Below are 25311 nucleotides of genomic sequence, written 5' to 3'. Positions count from 1 at the left end.
CTGCACACAGTCATTCAAAAGAAGAAGAATCTTAAATATATGTTAGGTACCACATTTGACACCTCAAAACAGCTCATCATGTTGTGTCAAGTGTGAGATGTGAGATGGAGAACTGGTATATTTCTACTGAATTAAGACAAAATACTTACTTACTTCTGTGAAGAGTAAGACAAGGCGGAATTATCAGCACTACATTAACTAAATGATTAATTCAAGCAATAGTAAAAAATACTTGAAACAGTGTTAAAATTTCTATTTAAAACTAGGGTAGAGTAGATTGTGATATGTTTAGATTGTTACAATGCAAATATTGTGCAGTCCAAGAGAGCACTTCCTGTACCTATTGAGTCTTCTTGTAGTCCCACATCAAACGACAGTTTGTCTGTCAAAGAGCGTGATGTCTTCAAACAGGTCAGGTACTGGATTACAAAATAATGCATTAGTGCATTAGATCTGCAGTACACTGTATGTCCATGAAGGTTGTGTCTAATGATGTACTCACCATTCCACTAAAGGAGTGTCGTAGGAGGATGGCATGACCATAAAGGAGGGTCCGGTGACCCCCTCCTTGTCCCGCCTGGCATAGACCAAAAGACATACTTTAGAGCATATAGAGGGACGTCATGTGTGCATATTAGGGTCCCCCTGACATATAACCCTTCAGGTTAAGCTGTTATTACAGTAAAGTTTAAACCAATAGGAGGGCATGCTGGAGGATTACCACATGGAATAGTAAAAAATGCTGTGTTTGGTTTGCGGTCAGAATGCAAGCAAAAAATAATAGTAGCGCACATATTCACCATCAAATCATACAAAAACACATCTCAAAAAAGAGGAAACACAGTCATTCTTTCACCAGAAATGTGGACTTAAAGAATTAGACGTTTCTAGATTCAAAAATTCAAAACTTGCACTTACCCTTTTAATCAGCCTCTAGTGGCAGTAAAAAAGAAGACATTTTGTCTGAAGTAGTGCAATGCACTATCTGCACAAGGACCTCATTGCACTTTCTACAACAGCAATATGTTTCCCTCACAAGAAATCGTAACATTCTAAAGAAAGATTGAAATGAGAGTGGAGGACAGGACAGGTAATAAAATGAAGAGTCTGCTGTTTGACAAATGCAGACATCTTATTATTTCCCTTGTCAAAAGATTAAGCACCTTCTATATGAACACTTTTAAAACCAGTGCATCACAGACACATTTATAGAAGTTCATGTCCTCCACTGGAAATTTTAAACGCACAGTATGTAAGCTTCTGGAGACGGCAAGTCATCTGAATGATTTCATAGAAACAGAAAGTTAAAACCAAACTTTGGAACAACATCAATACTTCCTCAAGTTAGTATTTAGTTTGTATACTAGTAAAGTGTCAAATATTATCTGGGTATAATTCCTTTGGATACCCAGCATATGCCCTTTACATTATATCTGCCTGACTCCACTGATGGTGGATTGAAATGGGCTGAAATGGTTTGATTGAGGAAAAAAAAAAAGTAATGGAGAATGGTGCACCAGCTGAAGTTGGCAGCCTGGTATTTCAGGCCTGTGCTCATGCTGACACATCACTGCACAGAAGTGTGACCTTTGCTCTCTCTTATGCCCCTCCCGTCAACAAGGGACTACATGGTTTGTTCCATTTGCATTCACAGGTGTACTGTGGATCCAGTCCTCCATAGACTACTGACTCAACTACATCACTCTGGGAAGTGTTGTGCTTGTGTCATCAGAGATTAAAAGTACTGCTGAGTGTGGTTTAATTCAAATGAAAATAGCATATTAAGCTTGTATATTAACCTACACAAGGCCAGACGGGTCAACAGGAGTGGTAGGTGAGGATGAGCCTTAAGTATTTAGCACAAACCTGATTTGACAGGCAAGGTGTTTCATCATTTCATCCTATTCGTTTCTATCTCACGCTTCCTATCAACATACTGTCAAGTTTACATAGAGAAGCTTTTATTTGAAAAAAGTTTATACTATAAAGATAAACTGAAGAATGAACTTCAGTGTTAAAACACAAACGTGATGAAAAATTAACGAGCTGGCACAAAATCAGAGAAGTGAAAAAAGTTAAATAAGAACTTACTGAAATCGAAATGGATTTCAGAACATTTCCTCAGGTCAATGTTCATCAAATGTTAAACCAAACCCAGAGAAAACAGAGCTGATCACACAATGCTTCAAGAGAGTATCATTTAAAAGGAATCTCTTCATAACATGTATGACACTGTAACTGCAAACATCTGACTTATGTGCCCAAGGAGACAGCACCCATGTCTATTTCAGGATTGTCATAAGTTAAACTTTAGGGCCCTGTCACGGGGAAATTGATTGTGTCCGGTCTGGTGAGTGATGGTGTGGTGAGAACTTTATCTGCTGCTATCACAAAAACGAATACATTTGTACATACTTTTACATGACTTTTATCACTTAGTGATTTCAGATGTATCTATGTTGACTTTTTCACTATGTGAGGTGTACCATCTACTGTAACTAGTGTCAGCATTGATATGAGTGACAATCAAGTAATAGGCATGTGAAGCAGGGACCTGAATGGGAGGTGGTGTTAAATCATTCAGGGACATGAACATGCAGGCTGACGAGGCAATGAACAAGCAAATGAACCTACCCATTTTTCATGGTCAGCACTCTAGTGACACAAATACAAACAGACTGTGTTATTCCAAAGTGTGGCAGCAATTACACTATGTGTTCCACTGTGTGTTCCAATATGTGAGAATAACAGGGACAGAAATGGGCCTTTCTCAGGTGCTGATGATTTATTAGCCCCTCTTTTGGAGTTTCATTCTAGCAGCAGTGTTTTGCTGCCACCCAAGTGGCTTTGTTGACTACAATACAAATCTGCTCGCTGCCTAATCACAATGCAGAGATGGCTGTCAGCAGAGCAGTGCTGAGAGCTACCTACCACACAGTGAGCTGCATTATGGTAGTCACAGTCACCCAGTGAGCCCCACACTGTGTACTCTGCACTATGTGCACTCTGTGTACTTTGTGTACTCTCTGTGTACTGATGCAGTCAGGGCTGTGGTAGACAAAGAGGATGTAAGTGCACTGCAGCCATTCATGCTACACAGGTATTCTCATCTCTGTTCCTTTTTAACACCCTAATTATCCAGAGTGTTAAAGAGCACAGACCCCAGGTCCTTTAGGAACAGAGATAGAATGTCACTGCCTCTGGACAGTAATGGCTTGTCTGTATACATAAAATGATTTAAAAGGGAAGCAATGTTTTCTCTTTGTTTCTGGTTGTTTTTAAAATACAAAAGAATTTGGGCACAAAAAGGCAGACCCCATACTGACTTGGTGCTTTCAAAAGTAGTATTGACAAAGGTAGAATGGTGCACAGAATTACACATGAGCATGATGAGATCTCCCAAAGGCACTGATCAACAAAGAGCAGAGTGCAAAAAGAGTGCACTCCCAGATCAGTCTGCTCTGGTCCTTGTACCCACACGCATTTGCAGTATGACATCACGTATATGTTGTTTAGTCCTGCTTTAAAGTTGAGGCAAACTCTTCAGGCCTGATATAGACCAACATAGTCTTGAGGTGCGTTCACACTTTTCATGATTTCATTCTGGTTTGAGCCCATTTAAGACCTGATGTAGACTTGGCTTGGTCCTATTCTAGTCCTGGTTTAGTCATGAGGGGTATACTACGAAGCGAGACAGGTGGCTAGGCTGGGTTAGTCAACCCATTGATTACAAGAGTACCACAAAGGCAGTTCACTTTTCAGTGTGGTTACATCACTATAGTAACCGAGCGGCAGAGCTAACCTGGTCCGGAGAAGGTGAATTAAGACTCAGGTTTGTCTCTTTCTGCACATATTATTGATCATTGCTATAATCTGAGTGTGTGGGCAGTGGTTATACACTGGAATACACAGAGACTGCACTGCTTAAAGTAACAAATGATTTACTACTAGCTGCTGATAACGGGCTGGCTTCAGTCCTGGTCCTACTGGACCTCAGTGCAGCGTTTGACACCATTGATCACAACATTCTACTGCAGAGGTTAGAATGTGACACTGGAATCAGAGGGACCGCCCTCAAATGGTTTAAATCCTATCTATCAGATAGGTACCAGTTTGTTAGTATAAACCAGAGCACCTCTCCCTGTTCTAAAGTAGCCTGTGGTGTTCCACAAGGATCTGTGCTTGGTCCAATCCTATTTACTCTGTATATGTTGCCATTGGGTAACATTATCAGAAAACATGGCATTAATTTTCACTGCTACGCTGATGACACTCAGCTGTACTTATCAATGAAACCAAATCAGACTGATCAAATAGATAAACTCAGTGCCTGTGTGAAGGACATCAAAACCTGGATGACCTTGAATTACCTGCTCTTAAATCCTGAAAAAACAGAGGTCATTGTCGTTGGTCCCAAAGGTCAAAGAGATTCTCTGTCAGACCAGATATTCTCACTCGACAATGTGAATATAGCTTCTAGCCCTACTGTAAAAAATCTTGGAGTCCTATTTGATCAAAATCTCTCATTCACAGCCCATATAAACCTAGCTTGTAAAACCGCATACTTTCACCTGCGAAATATAACTAAAATTAGAAATATTTTACCTAAAAACGATGCTGAAAAACTCATCCATGCATTTGTTACTTCCAGACTTGATTACTGTAATTCCCTGCTTGCCGCCTGCCCCAAAAGTACTATAAGGAGCCTCCAGTTGGTCCAAAATGCAGCGGCCAGAGTCCTAACAGGAACTAAAAGAAGAGACCACATCAGTCCTGTACTAAAATATCTGCACTGGCTTCCTGTCGAGCTTAGAATCAAATTCAAAGTCCTCCTCCTGACATACAAAGCCCTAAACGGTATGGCCCCATCCTATCTGCAAGATGCTATTGTCCCGTACCAGCCAAACAGAGCACTCCGCTCTCAGAATGCAGGACTATTAGTGGTTCCTAGAGTGTCCAAAAGTACAGTGGGAGGGAGAGCATTCAGTTACCAAGCTCCTGTGCTATGGAATCAACTCCCTGCTGATGTTAAACAGGCCCCCACAGTCTCTGTATTTAAGACCAGGCTTAAAACCTTCCTCTTCGGTATAGCGTATGACCAGGTTACTTAGTGAGGGAGTTAGGGTTATTAAAACCCGGGATAAGATAAGCTGCAGTAGGAGTAACTAGCTGGGGGAAGTATGGCAACCTGAGCACTATCCTCTACTTTGCCCTATTTTCTCATCAGCAATGCTATTCACATGTTGTCCCCTGTCCCACTCCCCCTGTGGAGTGTATCTCTTTCAGATGCCCCGATGACAGTTGGACCTCCTCCTTGCCTGGCTCTCCTCCTCCTCGCCCGGCTCTCCTCCTCCTCGTCTGGTCTCCTGGCCGATTTCTTATGTTGTCTGATTTTTCCTGTTGTGTCTGATTTTTCCTGTTGTGTCTGATTTTTCTTGTTGTGTCTGATTCTTCCTGTTGTTTTGTTTTTTGTGTCTTGGCGGCACGGTGACTGAGTGCCATCACTCATGTCTCACAGCAAGAAGGTTGGTTCGATCCCCGGGTCACCAGGCCTTTCTGTGTGGAGTTTTTCATGTTTCTCCCCGTGTCTGGATGGGTTTCCTCCGGGTACTCCGGTTTCCCCCATCAACCAAAACATGAACGCCCTTCGAGACAACTGTTGTTGTGATTTTGGGCGTTACAAAAATAAATGAATTGAATTGAATTGAATTGAATAAACTTTCTCCATCACATGTAATCACTCAGAAACACAAGCATCCAGATGGATGCTCAACTCACTCAGATGCTGTGTTCACCAGAGAGATGCTCTTACGCACAGCTCTTCAGTCCTTTACAAGACCACCTTCTTTGGTCCTTGGAGAAAAAGTCTGCCTCCAAATTCATTAGTTTTATATTCCATTGTATGCGCAGCGTGGATCACACCATGCATTTTCCTGAGGACTTTAAAAAACCCACCTTGCTCCTGGGTTGTTTGCCCAATGGCAGTGATGTGTATCATGCACATGGGAGATTTATGCTCACAATCTGGATCTACATCAGAAACTATTGAATGAAGCAGTGAGCATAAAGTGTGCTGCTTTTTCCAATGTATTTTAGGGTACTATTTATGAAACTAAACCTGTTAAAATGTGCAAAAAAGTAGAATGGAAATAATTTGCTAGATATTGGTCAATTTACAGAAAACTATTTTGTTTTTTATTAGTAGCTTTTATAATTTAATATTTTATGTTTAGATGTTCATCAGACAGTCCATTCTGTGTATAAAAACTGGTCAAATGACGAGGCACACACCCCTTTCCCCATGAGCAGACTGAAGATCAAACTTTGGCTTTACAAATCCTATCTCTAACCGGCTTCGTAACACTCGTTATCTCTGAGCTGACGTTCAGGCTTTGAGAAGCCAGCTCAATGAATTAAAGCATGGCTATGTCCATTCAGCTTTGTAGTACACCCCTCTGGTCTAGTTCAGGTTTAGTTTCAGGTTAAGTCCCAGTTTAGACATCTACTTCGGTGTTGTATAAGGGCCTTTGGGTCATGCACTTTTGGTGTGCACTTTACATCAAAACTACACAGTGTTCATTGTTTTTCTATGACACTGACAATTTAAATCTTGAATCTGTATCTTGAAGTGTGAACACACCTTTGGATTGGCACCTTTCACATTTTGTTTAATATGGTACTAAAGAAATAGAAATAATATTAGGGAGTAGAAAGTACAGCACTCACCCCTTCGCTGCTCTGTCCGGTGTTAGCCAGCATCTCTTGCAGAGCTCGCACCGACAGAGACTGCTCCAGCACGAAGTTACAGATGCACAGGTCTGGAGGAACATACTGTGACAGGAAGGGAAAATCAAAACCAGGCATCAATTAGGGTTATCAATAGTATCTGATACTGATCTAGTATTGAAACTATATACTCATTCGAGAAAGTATCAGTACTAAAAACGTCACATTCACAGGACAGAAATGAACCTCTCCTGAATAGCTTTGGAACGATTTTGAAATGTATCAGAGCAAGTATAAGACCACATAGACTGGTATACACCCATGAACCACTATGAAACCTACCTGGACGACTGGAGGATTACACAGATATAAGACCACATGGTGATATAAAAGAAAGTACCAGCCAGAGACTTACCACATGAAACGCATTGTAAAAGTCTGGGGCAGAAATTTGAAACCTTTGGTACTGCACAATACTGCTTGTATTGTTACTTTGCCTGTATCTTTATTCCTCATTACTTATAGTTAGAGGTGTTGTGGAGATGTAAGTACTGGGCGTCTGCCGGACTCAGTAACAGAAGCACTTGACCCCTGATCCGAGCAGTGAAGTGAGAAATGTGAGCGCAGGGAAGGGCTGTGGTGATAATGAGCAGAGCCTGCACTGAAACTCAACACGTGAAGCTCTGGGAGGCACAGCAGGAGAGAACAGAACAGGAACCATCCAGGAGAACCCAGACATGAAACAGAGAACCATCATGGAACTCAACTCTCACAACTGAGACTAGACAATTGTAGGGCGGAATCAAATTTTTTCACCCATTTTTACCCCCTATCCCAGATCAGAAGATAGAGGTGTGACAGAGTCTACCTTCATAACACAAACATAATCGTCAGTAGAGGATAAGCTGGAACATGGTTGCCAGGTCTTAACACTTCCTAATAACTTCCTTCACTGGACCTGAGCTTGAATTGCACAGCTTGTGAAGCAAAGCATCCTGGTGTGGAGGCTGTGATCGTCTGCTTATCACCCTGCCACATTACAACGTGTAAAGCCAGGTCAAACCAGCAGCAAATATGCCATTATGCTATTATTGACAACAGGATACCTCACATTTGTACTATGCACATACTGAAAGTACATCATCCTTCCACATGGATAACAGTAATATTACTAAGATGCCCCTCTGGACCAGAGATGATCATTCTAAGACATCACAATCAGATAAGGAAGCAGAGCTCATATAGGGTGAGTGATTCAGTTAAAATGTATTGTGTAAGTGTGTATTTAGAGCTGAGAGCTGTGTCACATATCCACTGCCATTGCTTTAGGTCTTGGGTTTTCTGGCTGTAGAAAAGACTAAAGTTGGAGTGCATCAGCTGTCCACTGGACCTTCCTTTGGAGATGCTCTTTCTCTAATTAACTCAATGCAAAGTGTCTGCACTTTAGCAAAGCAGATGGAGACCACAGTCTGAGGCTACTGGTTTTAGTGTCTCTTTGATTTACACTGTCAAGAAGAAGCCAGCCAAGAATATATCCAGACCTGCTGCACTGTTGGCACAAGCCATTAAATACACATTATTTTAATTAGCATATATTTCATATTTACCACACTCAGCTTCTCACGAAAATAACATATTACCAATTACCCAAAAATCACTCATCAGAACACAAGTTTTTGCCAGTCCCAAATAAAAAATGAGTTGGGCGTTTATGGCTGGGACAGCTTCATAAACTTAAGTGAGCTGCACTTCCTAGATTACTTCAACTTTGATATTGTGTAAAACTTTTAAAGACACTCCATCAGCAGGACAACAAAATTTCCCTATCAATTCACTTTTACACTTTTACAAACTTTTTAATTAAAGGGAGATTTCACAACTCAGATTTACATTAATTAAAAAGTAAAATAGTAGAATTGTGTTTTCACTTGCAATTACAAGATTCTAGAGGTCAACAGAGGTTATGCAGATGACAAAAAAGTCTACAACTGCTAAATATTTAGTTTGTACCTGCCATCTAAAACAAAAAAATCAACTCAACAGTCATAGAAAACACTGCAGACACACACACATGTACTACTGAAACAGACTCTGGATCACACATGGCTGAACTGAATCTTTCTCTCCTTAAACAACATGTTTCTGAGTCCATCTGTTGATTAAATAATTTAAAAAGCTCCATGAACAAAAAAGGGGACAATAAAAGCAAAGAGACACATTTTGTCTGGTAACCTGCTCATAGTTCTGCCTCAGTGCCACTCATTTCATTTTTCAAATTAAACGATGTCACTGCATAATCATAACCATTTGTGAATTTACCTTTGGGACATTTCATAGCAAAGTACAATGTGGCTCTTGCCCCCATCTGAATCTGAAAACCACCAACAGAAATTGTCCCACACCAACTCTGATGTATTTCTATTTGAATGCGCTCAGTTCATTTTTCCTCTGAGTTTTGCCTGATGTGTGCGTGTGGTGTGGTGGAGTCCTTACCTTGGCCTCAGAGGTGGACTCGAGGTAGCAGAGCCGGTTGCCCAAGCCCTCCGCGGCCAGGCAGAACTTGCGATGCTCCTTCTCGATGACGGCCACACTCTGGAGCACCACCTCATCATCCTGCACACACACAGCAGTAATCCATGAGCTTCAGAATGATGACAAATATGGACAAAAAAAAACATAATATGTAATAATAATAATTTATTAAAATATTGTGTTTTAATATTATTTTTAATATTATTAAAATATTATGTTTTAATAATTTAAAACATAATATTTTATTTTTGCAACAAAACACAGAAAATATTTTGATCAGATCATCAAAAATAGTAAAACAATAGTGATTTCAGTCAGTAAAATACTTGAATTGTTAAAAATATTTGTCAATAATAACACAGCACTTAAATAAACTGAAACTAAACACTAAATCAACGTATTTTTGCTACAAACTTTGTTCATGGTGTTTTAATAGCATTGTCTATCTGTTTTTGGTCCTTTTTGGTCATTTTAGTGACAACTACTATGTATATTTATAGTATTCTGGTCAGAAATACTTCAAAAGTGTGTGCTCCCTCGAGTGGCTACTGCAATTTCAAGTACTGCATGACATCACACAGAAGTGCCCCGACTGCTGCCCAGTTTAGCAGCTCTATTTGAAATGTGATTGTGGGAGGAGGTTTTTAGTCCCACTTAAATATTTTTAGAAAGTTACTATTATCGTTCCAAATACAATTTAACATATTGCTGTCTATTACAAACTTTTATAGTATGTTCCCAATAAAAAAACAATAGGATGTTTGTACTAAAGAGATGCTAGATCTATTCTAGCGAACCCACAAAACATTTCAGAGTCTGGTGTTATGGGGACTGCCCTCTATACTACACACAGAGATATTGATTTTCCTTTTGTGTGTGCGTACGTGTGTGTATGTGCCAGCTCACATCCCACTCCAGGCTGTGTTGATGGTTGCTATGGTTCCCACCGCCTTCACAGCAGCATTAATACAACAGATTTAGATACAGGGCTCAGTGATTCAGGAGGTGAGAGCAAGACCACCAACTTTAAGCACTATTCAACAAACACTATTGTAATTAGATGCATTGTTTGTAATAGAATATAGAACTTGGCCAGAGATTGATTTTCCAGCAGTGTACAACTTAAGGCAAGCTGAGTCTAATTAATGCTATTGCTGCCTCCCACTGCTGCTAAGATTCAAAAGTGGCCTGAAGCAGTAATTAACTTTTCAGAACAATCCATACAAAACTGAATTATGCAAATCCAAGTTATACTTATTCAAAATATGTAACAGATTTTTTCTTGCAACAGTAGCAGATATAGGTTTTGTGTTTGGTAAAGCAAAAAAAAAACAAAAAACAAATAACAAAACAAATGAAGCCATATCAGAAAAGTTACCCGTCTATTGCTGTCAGCCCATCACCCCCCACCCCACCCCTAAACTCCTTCTAGCTGGGCAGTCCTTGGAGGACTAAAGGGGAGAGTGAGGAGAAACGACGAGCGTGGTCTGAGGGTATAACGAGCAGTGGGTCCAAACTCCGCCCCTGCAGCCAGGTGTTTGCATTAAGAAACACCTGGCCATAACCAGCTCAGTCTTGTGTGATGTCATGTAGTACTTGAAATTGCAGTGGCCACAGGAGACAAAACACACTCAGTTTTTGATTGTTTTTGATCAGAAAGTTTGCTCTAACATTGCTAAAAAGACTTGGAACAGTAGACAATGTAATTAAAACTTAAAGTTATTTTGATGTTTAGTTCCTTTTTACGTTTCCTTTTTCCCCAATTATTCTCTAAACAAATATCTTCCTTTTGTGTTGCATTGCTGACATTTCCACTTGCTAGCTAGGGTAAAAGCACCAAAGAAAGAAGTGATTCAACTAATTAATCAATTCTTGAATAATGCCCTGTGCTAAGAAAATACATTTAATGAATCAGACAAAGCAGCAATATAAAAATAATGAAAACCCTATTTTCACTGTATTGCTATAAAGACATCCTTAACGGCATCAATTTAACTTTATCTGGCTCTAATTTAAAATATTTACAGTGTTTTCGTGATCTAGTAATTAACCGTAGCAAAGCAAATGACCAGATGTCCTACCTAAAATTAATCCATCCAGCAAGCTATTTAGGTCTAACTCATTTGTCTGCCTGAGTTGAAAGTTTCAGGTCACGGTGGGTCACGGTAATGAAGAAAGTCAATATGGGCTGCAGACTTTCCACCTCTTAAACCAAATAAAAACAGAGGTTTCTTTGGATCTGGTCTGGATTCTGGGGCCTTGGAGCAGTCGTGGGACCTGGCACCCTCCCTGATACTATATTTGTGTTGGTCTGTGGCGGCTGGCTTTAAGCTGCTTTAAATGTGTAACAGGTCATTATTGGTACGATGCTATTTGAATGACAGGTGGCAAATGTCAGCTGAAAGTAATGCACCTTTAGGTGTGTAGGCTAATGGTTCTGACTTGCATGCTTTGTAAACAAAACACTTTCAACAAATTACATGTGATGTTGTTTAGATGTACCAGGAAGTGTAGTTAAAATTAGATGCCCAGTATAGTCCTAGGGATACTATTAGAGCTATAGTTGTTAAAAATATCAAAAATCAGATACTAATTGATATCAATACTGAAACTAGTACCGAAACTAGATACTCATTTGAGCAGATATCGATTCTAAAAAAGTCACATTCACAGGACAGAAATGAACCTTTCCCCAAATAATGATTGTGAGCTGTATTAGAACCACATAGACTAGTATACGCCCATGGACCACTATGGAACCAACCTCGACAACTCAGAGATTACACACATATTTGTATTGGCTAAAGAAAAACGTTTTTGAGTATCGAGTCTATTCCTTAGTATCAAAATCGAGTTTGAAATTTTAGTATCATGACAACACTAAATACGGATGCACATGATTTGGGAGTTTTGTAATATGGCTGTTGAGAACTACAATATTGATATTACTGCAATATTTTAATATACTTTTGTCTCAATAATCTCAGCTATAATGAAACAAAAACTAGTGAAACTCAAGTAAATAAACACTAAAAACTTAATAGAGATTACACCAGGACTAAGGCTAATTTTGGCCTAATAAGGAAAGTAATGAATAAACATAAGGTGATATATTGAGTATGTTGAGATATCGATTCTTGTTTCAGTTAATATCGCGATATCGATTAGTATCTCATTTTCTATACTTTTGACAGGCTTTTTGTAAACATACAGTTCTTTAGTGGTGGAAGGTAATGAAGTATAAGTAGTAAAGTACTGAACTTAAATCTGAACTTTACTGGAGTAAATTTTACAGTGGAAACTATTTACTTTTACTTCACTACATTTGAGAGCATGTATCTGTACTTTCTACTCCACTACATTTCTGAACTGGATTGAAAAGTAAAAAGTACTTTTCATATGATTTGGGGAGTTATTTTTACCATAGTTGTGGTAACATCCTCACTAAAAGTTTCCGTGTTCAAGCTTCAGCTCTGAGCAAACAAAAATAAAATCACAAAATTTATAATAAAATGTTTTAAATTGATTTTTATAGCTACTATTGACTAAATATTAACATTTAACACCAGTTACCAACACTTGTGTGAAATACTTTTTACTTTGGAAGTACATTTTTAAACGGGCACTTAAATACTTACTTTTTCATGTGAAACTTTTACTTTCACATCTCTGTATCTAAACTTTTACTGAAGTAACAAAATCGAGTACTTGATCCACCACTGCAGTTCTTGTCTAGTTTAGATGTACCAGGAAGTGTAGATGAAATCAGATGCTCATTATAGTCCTTTATAATGAATACTGGACACTACACTCAATGGCAACTTGAGACATCTGTGTAAATCGTATTTTGGTTGGGTCAACTTCCCTCTAAATAAAACAAGGTCATGCGCTGCGTTATGAGGTCAGCTGTAGCTATATATCTGAGCGCTCTCATTAAAATTGGAAGCGTCTGATCCGACTTTTTCACGGGTGCAGCGACCATGTGTCAACTATGGCTTCCTATAAGCTTTTCAATCGGCCTGTGCGTTGCAGACTTGACTGGGAGCCAGAGAATGTGAATCTAAAGCAAAGTGATATCACAGCAGCAGTGTGCCATCTGCTAGACCGCTAAAGGCCCACCACCACAACTATGTATAGGGCAAGTCCCAGGGCTTGAGGTAAGGCAGGGTTGGGAGTGCTCAGCTGTTTAAAAAAAAATGAGAACAAAAAGTCTCGTTGTGATTATATTTTCAAACCAATATTCACAGTGCGCAACTTAAACAAATCCACATGCTTAAAATTGGAGAGAACACTAAAATATTAGCAGCTAAGGTTGTTAAACTATTGGAAATCAGATACTAATTAACGCTAAAACTAGTATCGAAACTCATTTGAGCAGGTATTTATACTAAAAACTCACATTCACAGGACATAGATAAACCTTTCCTGAATATCTCTAGAATAATTGTGAGCTGTATCAGAACAAGTATAAGACACATAGACTAGTATACGCCCATGGACCAACTATGGAACCTACCTGGACCACTGAGGGATTACACAGATATAAATCCACATGGTAATATAAAGGAAAGTACTATAATTTAAGGTTTAAAACCATGTTCTATTGTTTGTTTGTTTTTTCTTGGGTGTTTTTGTTGTCATTGTGGAATCGGAATCAGATCTATTCCTTAGTATCAAAATCGAGTTTGAAATTTTAGTATCATGAAAAAACTATTAGCAGCTGAACTAAAACAACAGCAGGCAGGGCTGCAACTAACAAAACATGACTACTTATAAAAAAGTATTTTTATATGTGTTTTAGTGTCTGTATAGTCCAAATAATGGTAATGACTTTCAAATTACAATACATGTGTTTTAAGAATCTATTAGTCAATACTATTCTGATTAATCACTGCAGCCCTATTTGCATGGCCTGCATATCAAAACCTTATTACATCAGTCTAAAAACAACAAAGTTCTAAACAGAAAATTGATGTTATATAAACTTCCAAAAGTAGCATCTTAGCAGCTAGCTCAGATCAACCCTTCTAATTTGGATACATTTTTCAGCCATTGTTGTTTGTTAAAATAACCACAGCTCTCCATCCTTTCCAAACAATCAAATCGTCTCCTTCCATCTTGTGCATGAGGACTTTTTGCAGGTTGTTTAGGACATTTCTCTCACTGGTTTACCCCCTTGTGGCAGTTCCATGTTATTGAACAGACAGCAACAGGTGGTGGTGCATTGAGCAGCGAGATGCACCCACAACCGAAACCTGAGAACTCCGCGTGCCCCCCTGAGCCAAATCCACTCCCACAGGCCGAGCGCCACTGCCACCAATGTGAACTTGAGAAAAGGTGAATCTGTTCAATCCCTCAGCGCTGCTATTTTGACAAGCATGCTTTGCACATGCTCATTGGATATCAACAGCAGGACCACAGGGGGCAGGAGGTAGAGGCTGCTGTCCTAGGTAGGACAGTGAATGAGGAAGATTCCATGGCGTTTGTCTCCTTGTTCACACTGTCTTGTAGTTGTGTAGTGTAGTCCGTCTAAATGGCTGTGACCACAGGAGTCATGTTTCTCATAAATGTCAGTCTAGGTGCTAAGTACAAGCTGAGCTTCATGTTTTAGAGTACATCAACAAAAACGTCCACACATATGAAAAAAACAACATAGCCACACCACTGCAACAGTGCAAAATGTCTCTCCAATTGATAAAGATTGATTTCCTATTGTAGCTGAAGCGGCAGAACAAAACAACAAAGCCAGCAGAACACAGAGGGAGTAAGGAGTGACAAACAGCTAATGAGCTCAACTCCACAGCTGCCATATTTTATGTTGACAGGTCGCTCCAGAGGCTGGCCCCATGTGTCTGTCATACAGTGGTCCTGCACTCTGCCTCACACTCACTGAAATGCTCTGTACAAAACACAGGAGACAACATCATGCCTTTGGCAGCAGGGATCTTCCCATTGTGTGGACCATAAAACTGTGACTTTAAACTCAAATAAAACTTAACAGGGAAACAAGTTCTGCCTCACAACCCAGTACTATGGATCACTGCCTTTAAGATTTATATGGTGTTCGTACAACAAATTGGATTTTCGTGGTATACTTTGCATTCATATTGCTTGATCCAGGCTTTAAATAACCGAGGCTCCCAAGCGTGCACAAGGCTGAGCCGTCCACCTCTGCCACGGGACGGGATCCGGTCAGGGACATAGCAGCGTCTGCACACTCCATCATCCTCATCTGCAGAGCGCTCACATGTGTGAGATTCATCCACCTGAGGCTATAAGCCTCCCCTTCATCTACACTGCAGAGCTGACACTTCAGTCACTCTGTTGCTGAGTCTGCTCTCGGAGAAAATGGAAGAGGATTTAGTACACAGTATCCAGCACATACATGATGAGGTGAACACATCCCCATCAGTCTAAACAGCACACAAATGTCACACACGATGAAACGGCCAGTTGACTGACAGTTACAGCTTAAACTATGACAGTGGGTTGATGAAGAGGTTATAGAGATAGACAGATTTTTCTGTGATCTCTCCCATGTTTTGTTTTGGTAATTTGAACATGAACAAAAATGTCCAGCATTTATATTTGTGCATTGAACATTACAAATAAGTGACACTACATTGCACAATGAGTCAGCTTTCTCCACCTTATTATCTGTGATCTTTTAGACTCAGCAGCTTCACAGGTTTAGGTAAGATAAAACCCTTGCCACTTCGACTGTAATTACCCTAATTGCCACTTCTTCTCACACATTGGACCAGAGTCACAAAGAACAAATCAAGACACTGTGGCCGCTGTGTGTACAGACCACTGTCACATAATGCAAATGTGCATGAGAGGAGCCTGCATGAACAATGGCAGATTTAGTAACCAAGGCTCAGGCTTTATTAATTCATAATATGGACCTTAAGCTTTATTTTTAGACACATTCTCATGCACTACTAGTAAGCTACTAGTGAGCAAAACAAAATGCTGAAAAATGATCTAAAATTGCCACTGTTTAAGTGCACATCAGGTCTGTGTCCCTGTGATGGCCAGTCTCCTGTCCAGTCTGCTGCCAAACAACTCTGGTCTGCATTGCCTTTACTGCTGACTCGATCAATACGGGAGGGAAATCTTTCACATTCAATTTCTATCAAGACCAGGAGGCTTAGATCAGCCTACTACACTTCTGTCTCTGGCTCAGCCTGAGATGGCCAACTCTAGTACAAACATGAAACTATAAAACGGACAAACAAGAATTCAAAATGGACAGCATAAAACTTGACTTCCAAAGCGAACGAGAAACCTCTCTAGGTTTGAGAATCCATGACAAACTAGTGGCTGCATGTTTTATTTTGGTTAGGCTTTTATAAATTGGATATGTGATATGACGCTTGCTCACATACTGTATGTTTGTAATTATCCCTCCTCATCTACGCTGACATCGGACTCCTCGCATGTCAGGCTCTGTCAAGACTTCAACATCTTACATCACCCTAAAGCCATTACAGAGAGGTAATATCTGTATACAAGGCATGTTTGAACTTCAAATTGCTAAACATTGTTAAACAAACTAATTCGGGTGCTAATCCACAGCCAAACCCTGCATTAAAAAATTACTACGGCGGAAATGTACAAGGTCTGGCTCCCCATCAACTCCTGAGTCTCGGCGTCTGTTAAACTTAGAAATATGTTGTATATTACCTTGTGGTATCAAGCATATGATATCTAAATGTGACTTCATCCCTATAAAAATGGTGTTAAAGTGTCATTGGTCTCATCCTGTCCTGACTGAGGTGCAGCTAGTAGCATAGTGGCGTGCCAGAGAGCAGAGCTGTATGTGCTGTGGAAGCATCGTCTTTAAAAAGGCTAAATTTAAACCTCCAGAGCCCTGGCTTTGGTATGCTGCAGGCCTCAGAACAACATAAACCCCAAATAAGCCCTCTGCAGTGGCTACTGGAGCACCAGGTTGGGACCGAACAACACCTGGCCTTTATAGAGCAACAAGTGCACTACCTGGTTCACTAAGGTTAAATAACTCTTTAGGCATTGTAAGGTCTGGAATGTCAAAAATCTCCTTAATTTACTTTCACAAATAGTATGTTGAGTAAAGTCACTTTTTTATGAGAGGTGATCCATAACAAGTCATAAAGAACCTGCCAATGTGCTTGTCACTATTAAGTTTGTTGATGAGTAAAAAATATGCAATAAGAAAATAAAATTTAAATATATGATATATAAAAAAATAATATTATTGTGCAGACAGGAATAAATTAGTGCTTGTGTCTGTTATATAGTTATCATTTATGACAACCGTGGATCATTATGTAACAATTTGCTCATTTTAAATCACAATATTCATCTGACTTAATATAAGGAATAAGTCCAGTGACTTCCACATGCAGCTGTTGGCCCCTCCTATGGATAGCTGCAGATCACGCTAGTGAGCAGTGGATTTTAATTTTTTATTTTTTCATTTGTTCCAAAATGGTTACAAGACCCTGCCAAATCCCACATGTATCATCAACTTAGAAAATAAAATTGGGTGTACAGTATATTAGTGGTTGATCTGCAATATGGCATTTTGAAAATCAGCTCAAACAGGCATGAATCACTCTAAATACAATTTCAAGTGGATAAAAGGCGAGAGGAAACAACTATAACATGATTAAAAGCTCTTATTTTTTCATAATAGGTTCACTTAAATAATGCTTAGTCTTCGATATATTACAAAAAGTGTGTGGACTTCAAGATATTTTAGTGAAACAGCCTAGTTTCAATATGCAAATTTTCTAGTAGCCAAATTTTGACTTATAAACTTCAAACCAAGACACTTACTATAAATATAAGGTCTTTTAATCTCTCTTGTACTTTACTGAGGACAAAGTCAAGTGACAAAAACACCATCCACGGTCATACTGAATCCTGCTAGCTAATGCTATGCTGCTAATGTACACCAAATGTCAAGTCACACTCTAAAGGAAAAGGTTTTTTCCTTTTTTACTTTTCAACAATAATAATTTTTCTATTTTGAACATATCATTAGTCTGTTCTCTATGACCTCAATAAATTTACTAATGACCACAGAGCAGACAAGCTAATTAGCTGCAGGTGCGGTAGCTGCTACTCACCAGACTAAGCTAACAGGCCTGCTGTTAGCTCAATAAAATTGTCTTACATTTGCCCCAATCAAGACACAGAAAAGAGATGAAATGTTATGAGGCTTTGTCCCTATATAAATCGATACAAGAAGAAGATACAATAGATACAAGAAGACTAGAAGAGTAAAATGCAGTGGCTGCTAAGAATAGCCTTAACAGGTAGCATTAGTTGCATGTCTGAATGCTTTGTCAGAGTATAGAAATTTAAATGAGAAAACATGTCAATATGCATATTAATATTGACCTTACCTCTTGAATACTCACAGAAAATGTATATAAATCTTCCAGGAAGAATTATTAATGTAATATTTTGCAGACATATTGCTGGACTGACAGCTGCTTCTAATTAACCATCTCTGACCATGTCTCTACCAACTGGACAAACGCTTTTAAATAAATAAAAAGACTGTCTTAAAGTTCAAGTGAGAATGGAGCCTATGTATGCTAGATGTCTCCTTTGGGTCATTCATCCCATTAGTTAATAACTAGTAAGCCTATATTGTTATCAAATCCATATAAGCCTATTTAATTTACTTATCTTAGAGAGATCAGAGTTATAACTAACCTTTTTTGCAATTAAGCAAACTGCAAAACAGCAAAGTAATTATTTTATTATTATTATTATTTTTACCAGCTGAAATCAAATAAAGCATAACATTATCACATGATGTAAAATGGTGTAATTAGCTGATTTTGAGTACACTTCTTTGAGAGTTCTGATATTTTGGACATGCTGACTGCTGAGTAATTGAAACTTTTGTCTCTCTCAGGGCGGTACAGAGGAGCGTTGAAGTGTCCCACTATAGAGTTACAAGAGGGGCAACAGTCTTCACTTTGCGGCAGAGGTGAAACCTTTACTGAGTTGTTGTTCATTGCTGTTTCCTTTGACAAATAATCCCCTGCCACTGCCAGGGTTCCCACTGTTACACATCATCAGCAAGGTGAGAGAGTGTCTGACTCCAAATTGATTAACAATGTCTAGAGACCTATGTCACCACCTCACATCTCTGTCCACTACAGTATCTGAAAGTAATGATCCTCGTTGATCACTTTGACAATGTTTTACATAGTTTGAAATCAAGACCACATAGACCAAGACATCAAACCAAGTATAGGTAGACAGGACATGTCAAAAACTATAAAACTGAAGGAGGTAGAATAAAGAACATGATGGCATGTCCTTTTTTATTGGAGGAACAGGAAGGAGAGGGTCAGTAATGAACTTACAAACTCCTGAATTAGAACTAAAAACAAAATCGCTCTAGGCCTCCCGGTCCACGTACATATATTATTAGACCCTAATACATACAGTACATAGTACTTTGGTTAGTATCACTCTATATTTGTCCTAATACTATTGACAATTCCCCCATCTCGTACTCAGGAGATAAGGTTTAGTCCTACTGATTTCTGCTTACTTGCTCAGTTGCTTATGTGGAGGATTGGAACCATTTTGAAACACACATGTAATAGTTAAGTCTCAATCAGTTTAGCTGTGTTTACTAATTTCATGTGCTCTCAACTAGCACCAAGGTGAATGCCCTCATTGACAACATTAGTTAGACAAGTACAACTCATTTAAAGTACAACTGTATACAAGCTATAGCTGTAATGTTGTACTTTAGTGTTTCCTTTTGGCAAAGGTTTCTCTCAGCACTGAGCTTTGATAACTAGGCAGTGTGGACCTTAGGGAAGCCCCACTTGCTCACTTCGCTGTTGTCATCAGATAAGTGGGATGCCATTGTGACAGTGGAAACTAGAGATGGCATGGGTCAGCATATCACAGGACACACAAATAGTAGGATTAAAATGCAATCCATACAACAAATGGCATTTTAAAGCCTTTGCCATTCCCCATTTCGTTGCAAAAACATGATAGAGAAAACACCACCTGATATACTGTGTTTAACAAACCTCTGTGATAACTGCAGGCTACAATATTGCGCAAGAGCTGCAGTTTTCTGACCCAAACATTGAGCCATTGGAGTTTACAACTTGTCAGTAGTGATGGACAATATGTGTGCTAAATCTACTATCCTGTCTGTTAAATCTGAGTTAAATATAAGAGCAATGAAGAAACAGCAAATTATATTTATATCCCATAAACTTATATTTTTACAAAAGTAAAATGTTAGTTTGTTTACTACAAGTTTCCTGTAATTTGTGGGCCTTATCATAGATTATCATAGATCTTACCACATTGACAGCAAGACAATATCAATATTGACAGAAAAATACATTCCATATGGAACCAACTGTACTTGTTAAACTGACCCTAACCTTTACGCTTAGCTATATCAGACAAACTCAGCGGTCACTTGCTAAGAAGAGTTACTTCAGCTGTCACTGGTCATGATCCAGTTCAAGTGTAGTTCCTCTGATATAATAGTTTCCGTTTAGTCCTTTATTTGATCTTGTTTGTTAAGCCATTCTCCCAGTGAAACTGAGCTTTGAGCAGGATGTCTTTCCAGTTCAAAACAGTCAAATAAAAAGAACACTGTAGACAGCGATATGGGTAAATAAATAGATAGGTAAATACTTATAGATCCCCTCAGGAGAAATTCACGGTGTCTGGTAGCTTAACACAGAACACATTTCTGTCTTAGCCAGAGAAACCATGGCAGGATACACTCAAGTCATCACTGAACCTGAATACTGTATCCACTCTGCTGCTATAAATACATTTAAAAAATGGTACTGACAATCTTTGAATATAATCATTATTGTTTGCATTTTCCCAATGGCTCTAATAATGTTTGCTCAGATGTAACAGAAGACTAATGCAAGTTAGATATATAGCTTTTCCCTTACAAATCACATTTGCATGTATTGTAAATCTTGTTGGTAATAAATCTGTTCAGTATACCCAACCTCTAAGCAATTAATCTTAAATAAAGGCATTTGAACTACTACAGCTTTAAAATAATGACTCCAGTTTGGTATATTGCAGATACACAAAGTACTTTGACCCTAGAGAACAGATTACGCTTATTGGGTTATAATATCAAATCTGAAATTATTTAAAAGTCAAATTCACTGCATGCAAGTGTACGTTTACTCTTTTTGCCACACACAACCCCTTATAAATGAAACAGAGTGCACTTGGTTCTGGAAGGGCATCTTACATGAAACATATAAGGTTATCAGGATCAGATCCTTTTAATTTATTCTTTATAGATCAGAGATCCAAATACATCTGATGACATTCAAAACCTGAAACTACATCTCCCATCAATTCTAAATGTACCATAGAGAACCCATAAAGACTGTGCAGAATACATCTGTACTACTCCTTTATCATGGTGTACACCATAGCACCAAGCACAAGGAGCTATTTTATGCAAGACAAATTATTCAAAGCTACTTGTTTTCTGGAGAGAAAAGGGTATAGAGTGTGTGAGCTCATATGGAAAATGTAGGCTGTACTTGTCAACCTGATGGATGGGAATGTGATAACTTTATCCAAGCATCCTTGTCAATGGTGGAGGGAATTGGTATAAATGTAACTTCTACAATGCATTATGCCATTGTGTGCGCATGCGTTTAAGGACAGAATTGTAACTATATAGAGATGTATATAGTTGCTTCACAGACAAAGCCTACGACAGTCCCAATCGCCGTCCCCAATGCCCTCAATGCAACATCTAGGCAACTATGAGCCATACGTGTCCATGGCCTAACCAAAAAATATTCCCACCACACCAACATACAAGCTGTCATATCATTTACAAGTATAACTGCAGTGCATATCCACATAGAGCAGGGACTTCGTAACCAATCTGCGTCAAACAACTAAAATAGTAATCGCAGGGGGTAAGCGTGAGTGCAAGCAACAACTTATTAGAACTCTCAGAGTCAAAGAGAAACCATCCATCTAAATAAAACAGCTGCGGCAGCTTTAACACGACTTTGTGTGATTATTGTGACATGTAGATTAGGCTGTGATACTTCAAATGGCTCGGAATGCGGACCTTAAATCATTTTGCCCTTGCACCTGCAACAGCTCTCATTGACATTCTCCACGGCGCGAGAGCCCTGCTGACAGGTGTGTGCCATAGTCCGAGACCTGCCGCAACTGGACCAATTTCCAGCCGTGCAAATCCAAGTCTAACTGGGCAATTCATCCAAACTTCCGCAGTCATGACAGTCGGATCGTTGAAGTAAATTGACCGCGTGCACGCTCGTTCCCTCTGTGCGTAAAGTGGTGAGTGGGAAATGGCACCGCTAAAGGACAGCCCCAGCCCCAAGACACGAGCTTTACTTACTGTTCTTAAGAACTGGATCTCATCTTCCCCTTCTCCGCCCTCAGCCATGGCTGTGAAGGAGCCTGCTCAGACTCTGCAAGCCACCACTGACTGGCGGCAGAAACGCGATGCTGTGCCTCTCAAGCCGATATTAGCATAGAGCTCATCCACAGCCATATAGGGCAGCCCGGCGAGCCCCCCTCCACCCCTCCTCCCTTCTCCGCGGCTCTCCTCCGACAGACCCCCCTTTTTGTCCCCCGCCTCTTCACTCAGCCCCAGACCCCAGCCCAGCAGCAGTGCAGGACGGGCGGATGAACAGACCGACACGTACAGGTCTTTGGGGGTAGAGACTGGGGATGCAGCGTGGTGCCGTGTCCTGCCAGAGGGACAATTCATGGAAGTCTTTTGTGCCAATGACGCATGGTTCGAAGCTGTTTAAACTATAGTCTCTCATGTTGCAAAGTTATGAATGAGCACGGTGACGCACTGAAGCTGCAGTACTCTATAAACTCTACGTTTACTATTATTATGCCACTCAGAAAATATTCACATCATTTTGACCGTCATTATTCATTAGGCCTAATACTATTAGGTTAAAAACTAGGTATAATTAAAAACAGTACATTTCAGGCTTGTACAGTCCACTAAGCCTGGCTACAGCTGCCGCTGCTCTTATTGCTGCTTTTGCTTCTACAATCTGAGGCAAGCATAGTGTAATTTAGGACAGCTCCTTAAAGTAGAATTGATTATGACAATATATAAAAGCAGACAAATAACTTTCTAACATTCAAACTGGGGCAATTATTTTAAGAGTGTTACAATATTTATTTTGTGATAATGTAAAGTCTGTAGCACTGTTTCATTGAAGAAAATCTAGTTTTGTATACATTACAGACATCTAGTGGTCACTTATTGAACTGCAATTGGTGAAATAAAGAATATCAATCGAATCGAGTTCAAGTCATCTTAAGTTTTCATAAATATGTATGTATTTATTCATTCTCTCATTCATTATATTGTCCGGTGCTGCTCTACGTTTGTGACCGGCTTTGGGCCCGGTTCGTTTAGGAGTGTGAATGCGACTACTCACAATGTTCTGTACCTCGTAGCTTTTTTAAATGCAGATTATTCGTTGACGTATGCAGTCATGTCCGTTGTTGTGGTATCAATGACACTAGAGCTTCTTCTGACCTGTGTAGCCCAGTGACAGACATCTTTCCAGATGGCCAGATTGTGTTTACACACGGACCATGTGTTGCTCTACGTGGAGCACTGAGCTGCTGTCTAGTCGCGTACATGTAAAAATCTGGTGGAAAGACGTTATTTACATAATGCTGGTTACTGTTCGATCACATCCAGTGGTGGAAATTGTAACATTCTGGCAATTTATTAAGACAGTATCTGTGTACGTAATAATGGAGGGTGATGTTTTGAATTTAGTTTCTAACTCTCTTCTGTTGTGGCAGTCTCTCGTGAGAAGTATTTTAATGTGGGCTACAGCATATAGCACCTATCACAGTTTATGTTTTCAGACAGGATCATTTATACCCTAAATTATAGTAATAGCATGGGTTAGAGGTAGCCTGTCTGTTAATGTTTAGTCCTATAGGCCTACGCTATTTTTTTCCAATGACACCTGTGCGTAAAACACATACTCTATCATTTCCAGTAACACTTACTGGCTCTCTCTCTCCAGATTGATTAGAGTCAAGTAGATTACACTAACTCTAATAATCCCGCCATCTGGGCTCCCCTGTTTTCACCTGCGGTTGAAACGCAAGAGTCCTAAAGATGAGCTGTTATTGGTTAAAGGGCAGTCAGTCAGTGCAGTGCGCGGGGCGCTGACGTTTGTATCATCAGCGTTAGTGCAAATGCTGCAGAAAAGTGTCGTGGCACATAGCTCTTCCGCAGGTAAGTTCCATTTTATCCATTTTTGTAGAGTGCTTGCCTCTAAAACTTGGATATGGCGACGACATGTCAGCAGCATGACATTTATTACCTAGTCACTCGCCTACAGGTAACTTTGATGAGGTTGATGGGTGGACTAGTTCTTCAAATAATATAGTAAGATGAACAATTCTAGTTTAATTAAAAATGTTGATTACTTACAGACAGTGGAAGGAAACTAAGCAGTAAAATACTGTACTTAAGTTACATTTTTAGGTATCTGTACTTTACGTAAGTACATTTTATAGTGGATAATTTTCACTTTTACTTCACTACATTTGAGAGCAGTATCTGTAGTTTTTACTCCACTACATTTTGAACTGAACTGAAAAGTAAAAAGAACTTTTCATCTGACTAAAGTTTTCGAGTTCAAACTTGGGCTTTGAGCAAACAAAATAAATACACAAAATTCATGAGAAAAACTTATAAATTGATTCATATTGCTACTCTTGACCAAAATATGTATCATTCTTTTAATCAATATCATTAAACACTTTGACAAATGAACAACTCTTCAAGTACATTCTTAAATGGGTACTAAAATATTTTTACTTAAGTAGATTTTCCATCTGATACTTTTAATTGAATTTTTTTTTTTATCTGTATCTGTACTTTTACTTAATCTATCTGCTTACAGATAGATATTTAGTGTGTTAAAGAGAATGGTATTTTTAAGAATGTACTGCCTGGTGTTCAGCACAGGTCATATAATGTTT

General features: G+C 39.2%; 1 protein-coding gene across 1 annotated transcript in view; it reads right to left on the bottom strand.

Annotated features, from left to right (window-relative positions):
* The window catches only part of ryr3 (ryanodine receptor 3), a 71385-nt gene extending 48560 nt beyond the window's left edge, over positions 1–22825 (bottom strand). The window contains exons 1-5 of the mRNA XM_033991468.2: positions 22670–22825; positions 9220–9339; positions 6727–6831; positions 503–577; positions 341–419 (exon numbers count right to left, since the gene is read on the bottom strand). Of these exons, the coding sequence (XP_033847359.1) occupies positions 341–419; positions 503–577; positions 6727–6831; positions 9220–9339; positions 22670–22717 (427 nt within the window). The 5' untranslated portion in view covers positions 22718–22825. The remainder of the gene's footprint in view (positions 1–340; positions 420–502; positions 578–6726; positions 6832–9219; positions 9340–22669) is intronic.
* Between the last annotated feature and the right edge of the window lie 2486 nt (positions 22826–25311).

This window comes from Periophthalmus magnuspinnatus, chromosome 24 (assembly GCF_009829125.3).
Source record: "Periophthalmus magnuspinnatus isolate fPerMag1 chromosome 24, fPerMag1.2.pri, whole genome shotgun sequence".
Lineage (NCBI taxonomy): Eukaryota > Metazoa > Chordata > Actinopteri > Gobiiformes > Gobiidae > Periophthalmus > Periophthalmus magnuspinnatus.
This window is presented reverse-complemented; position numbering and strand designations above follow the sequence as displayed.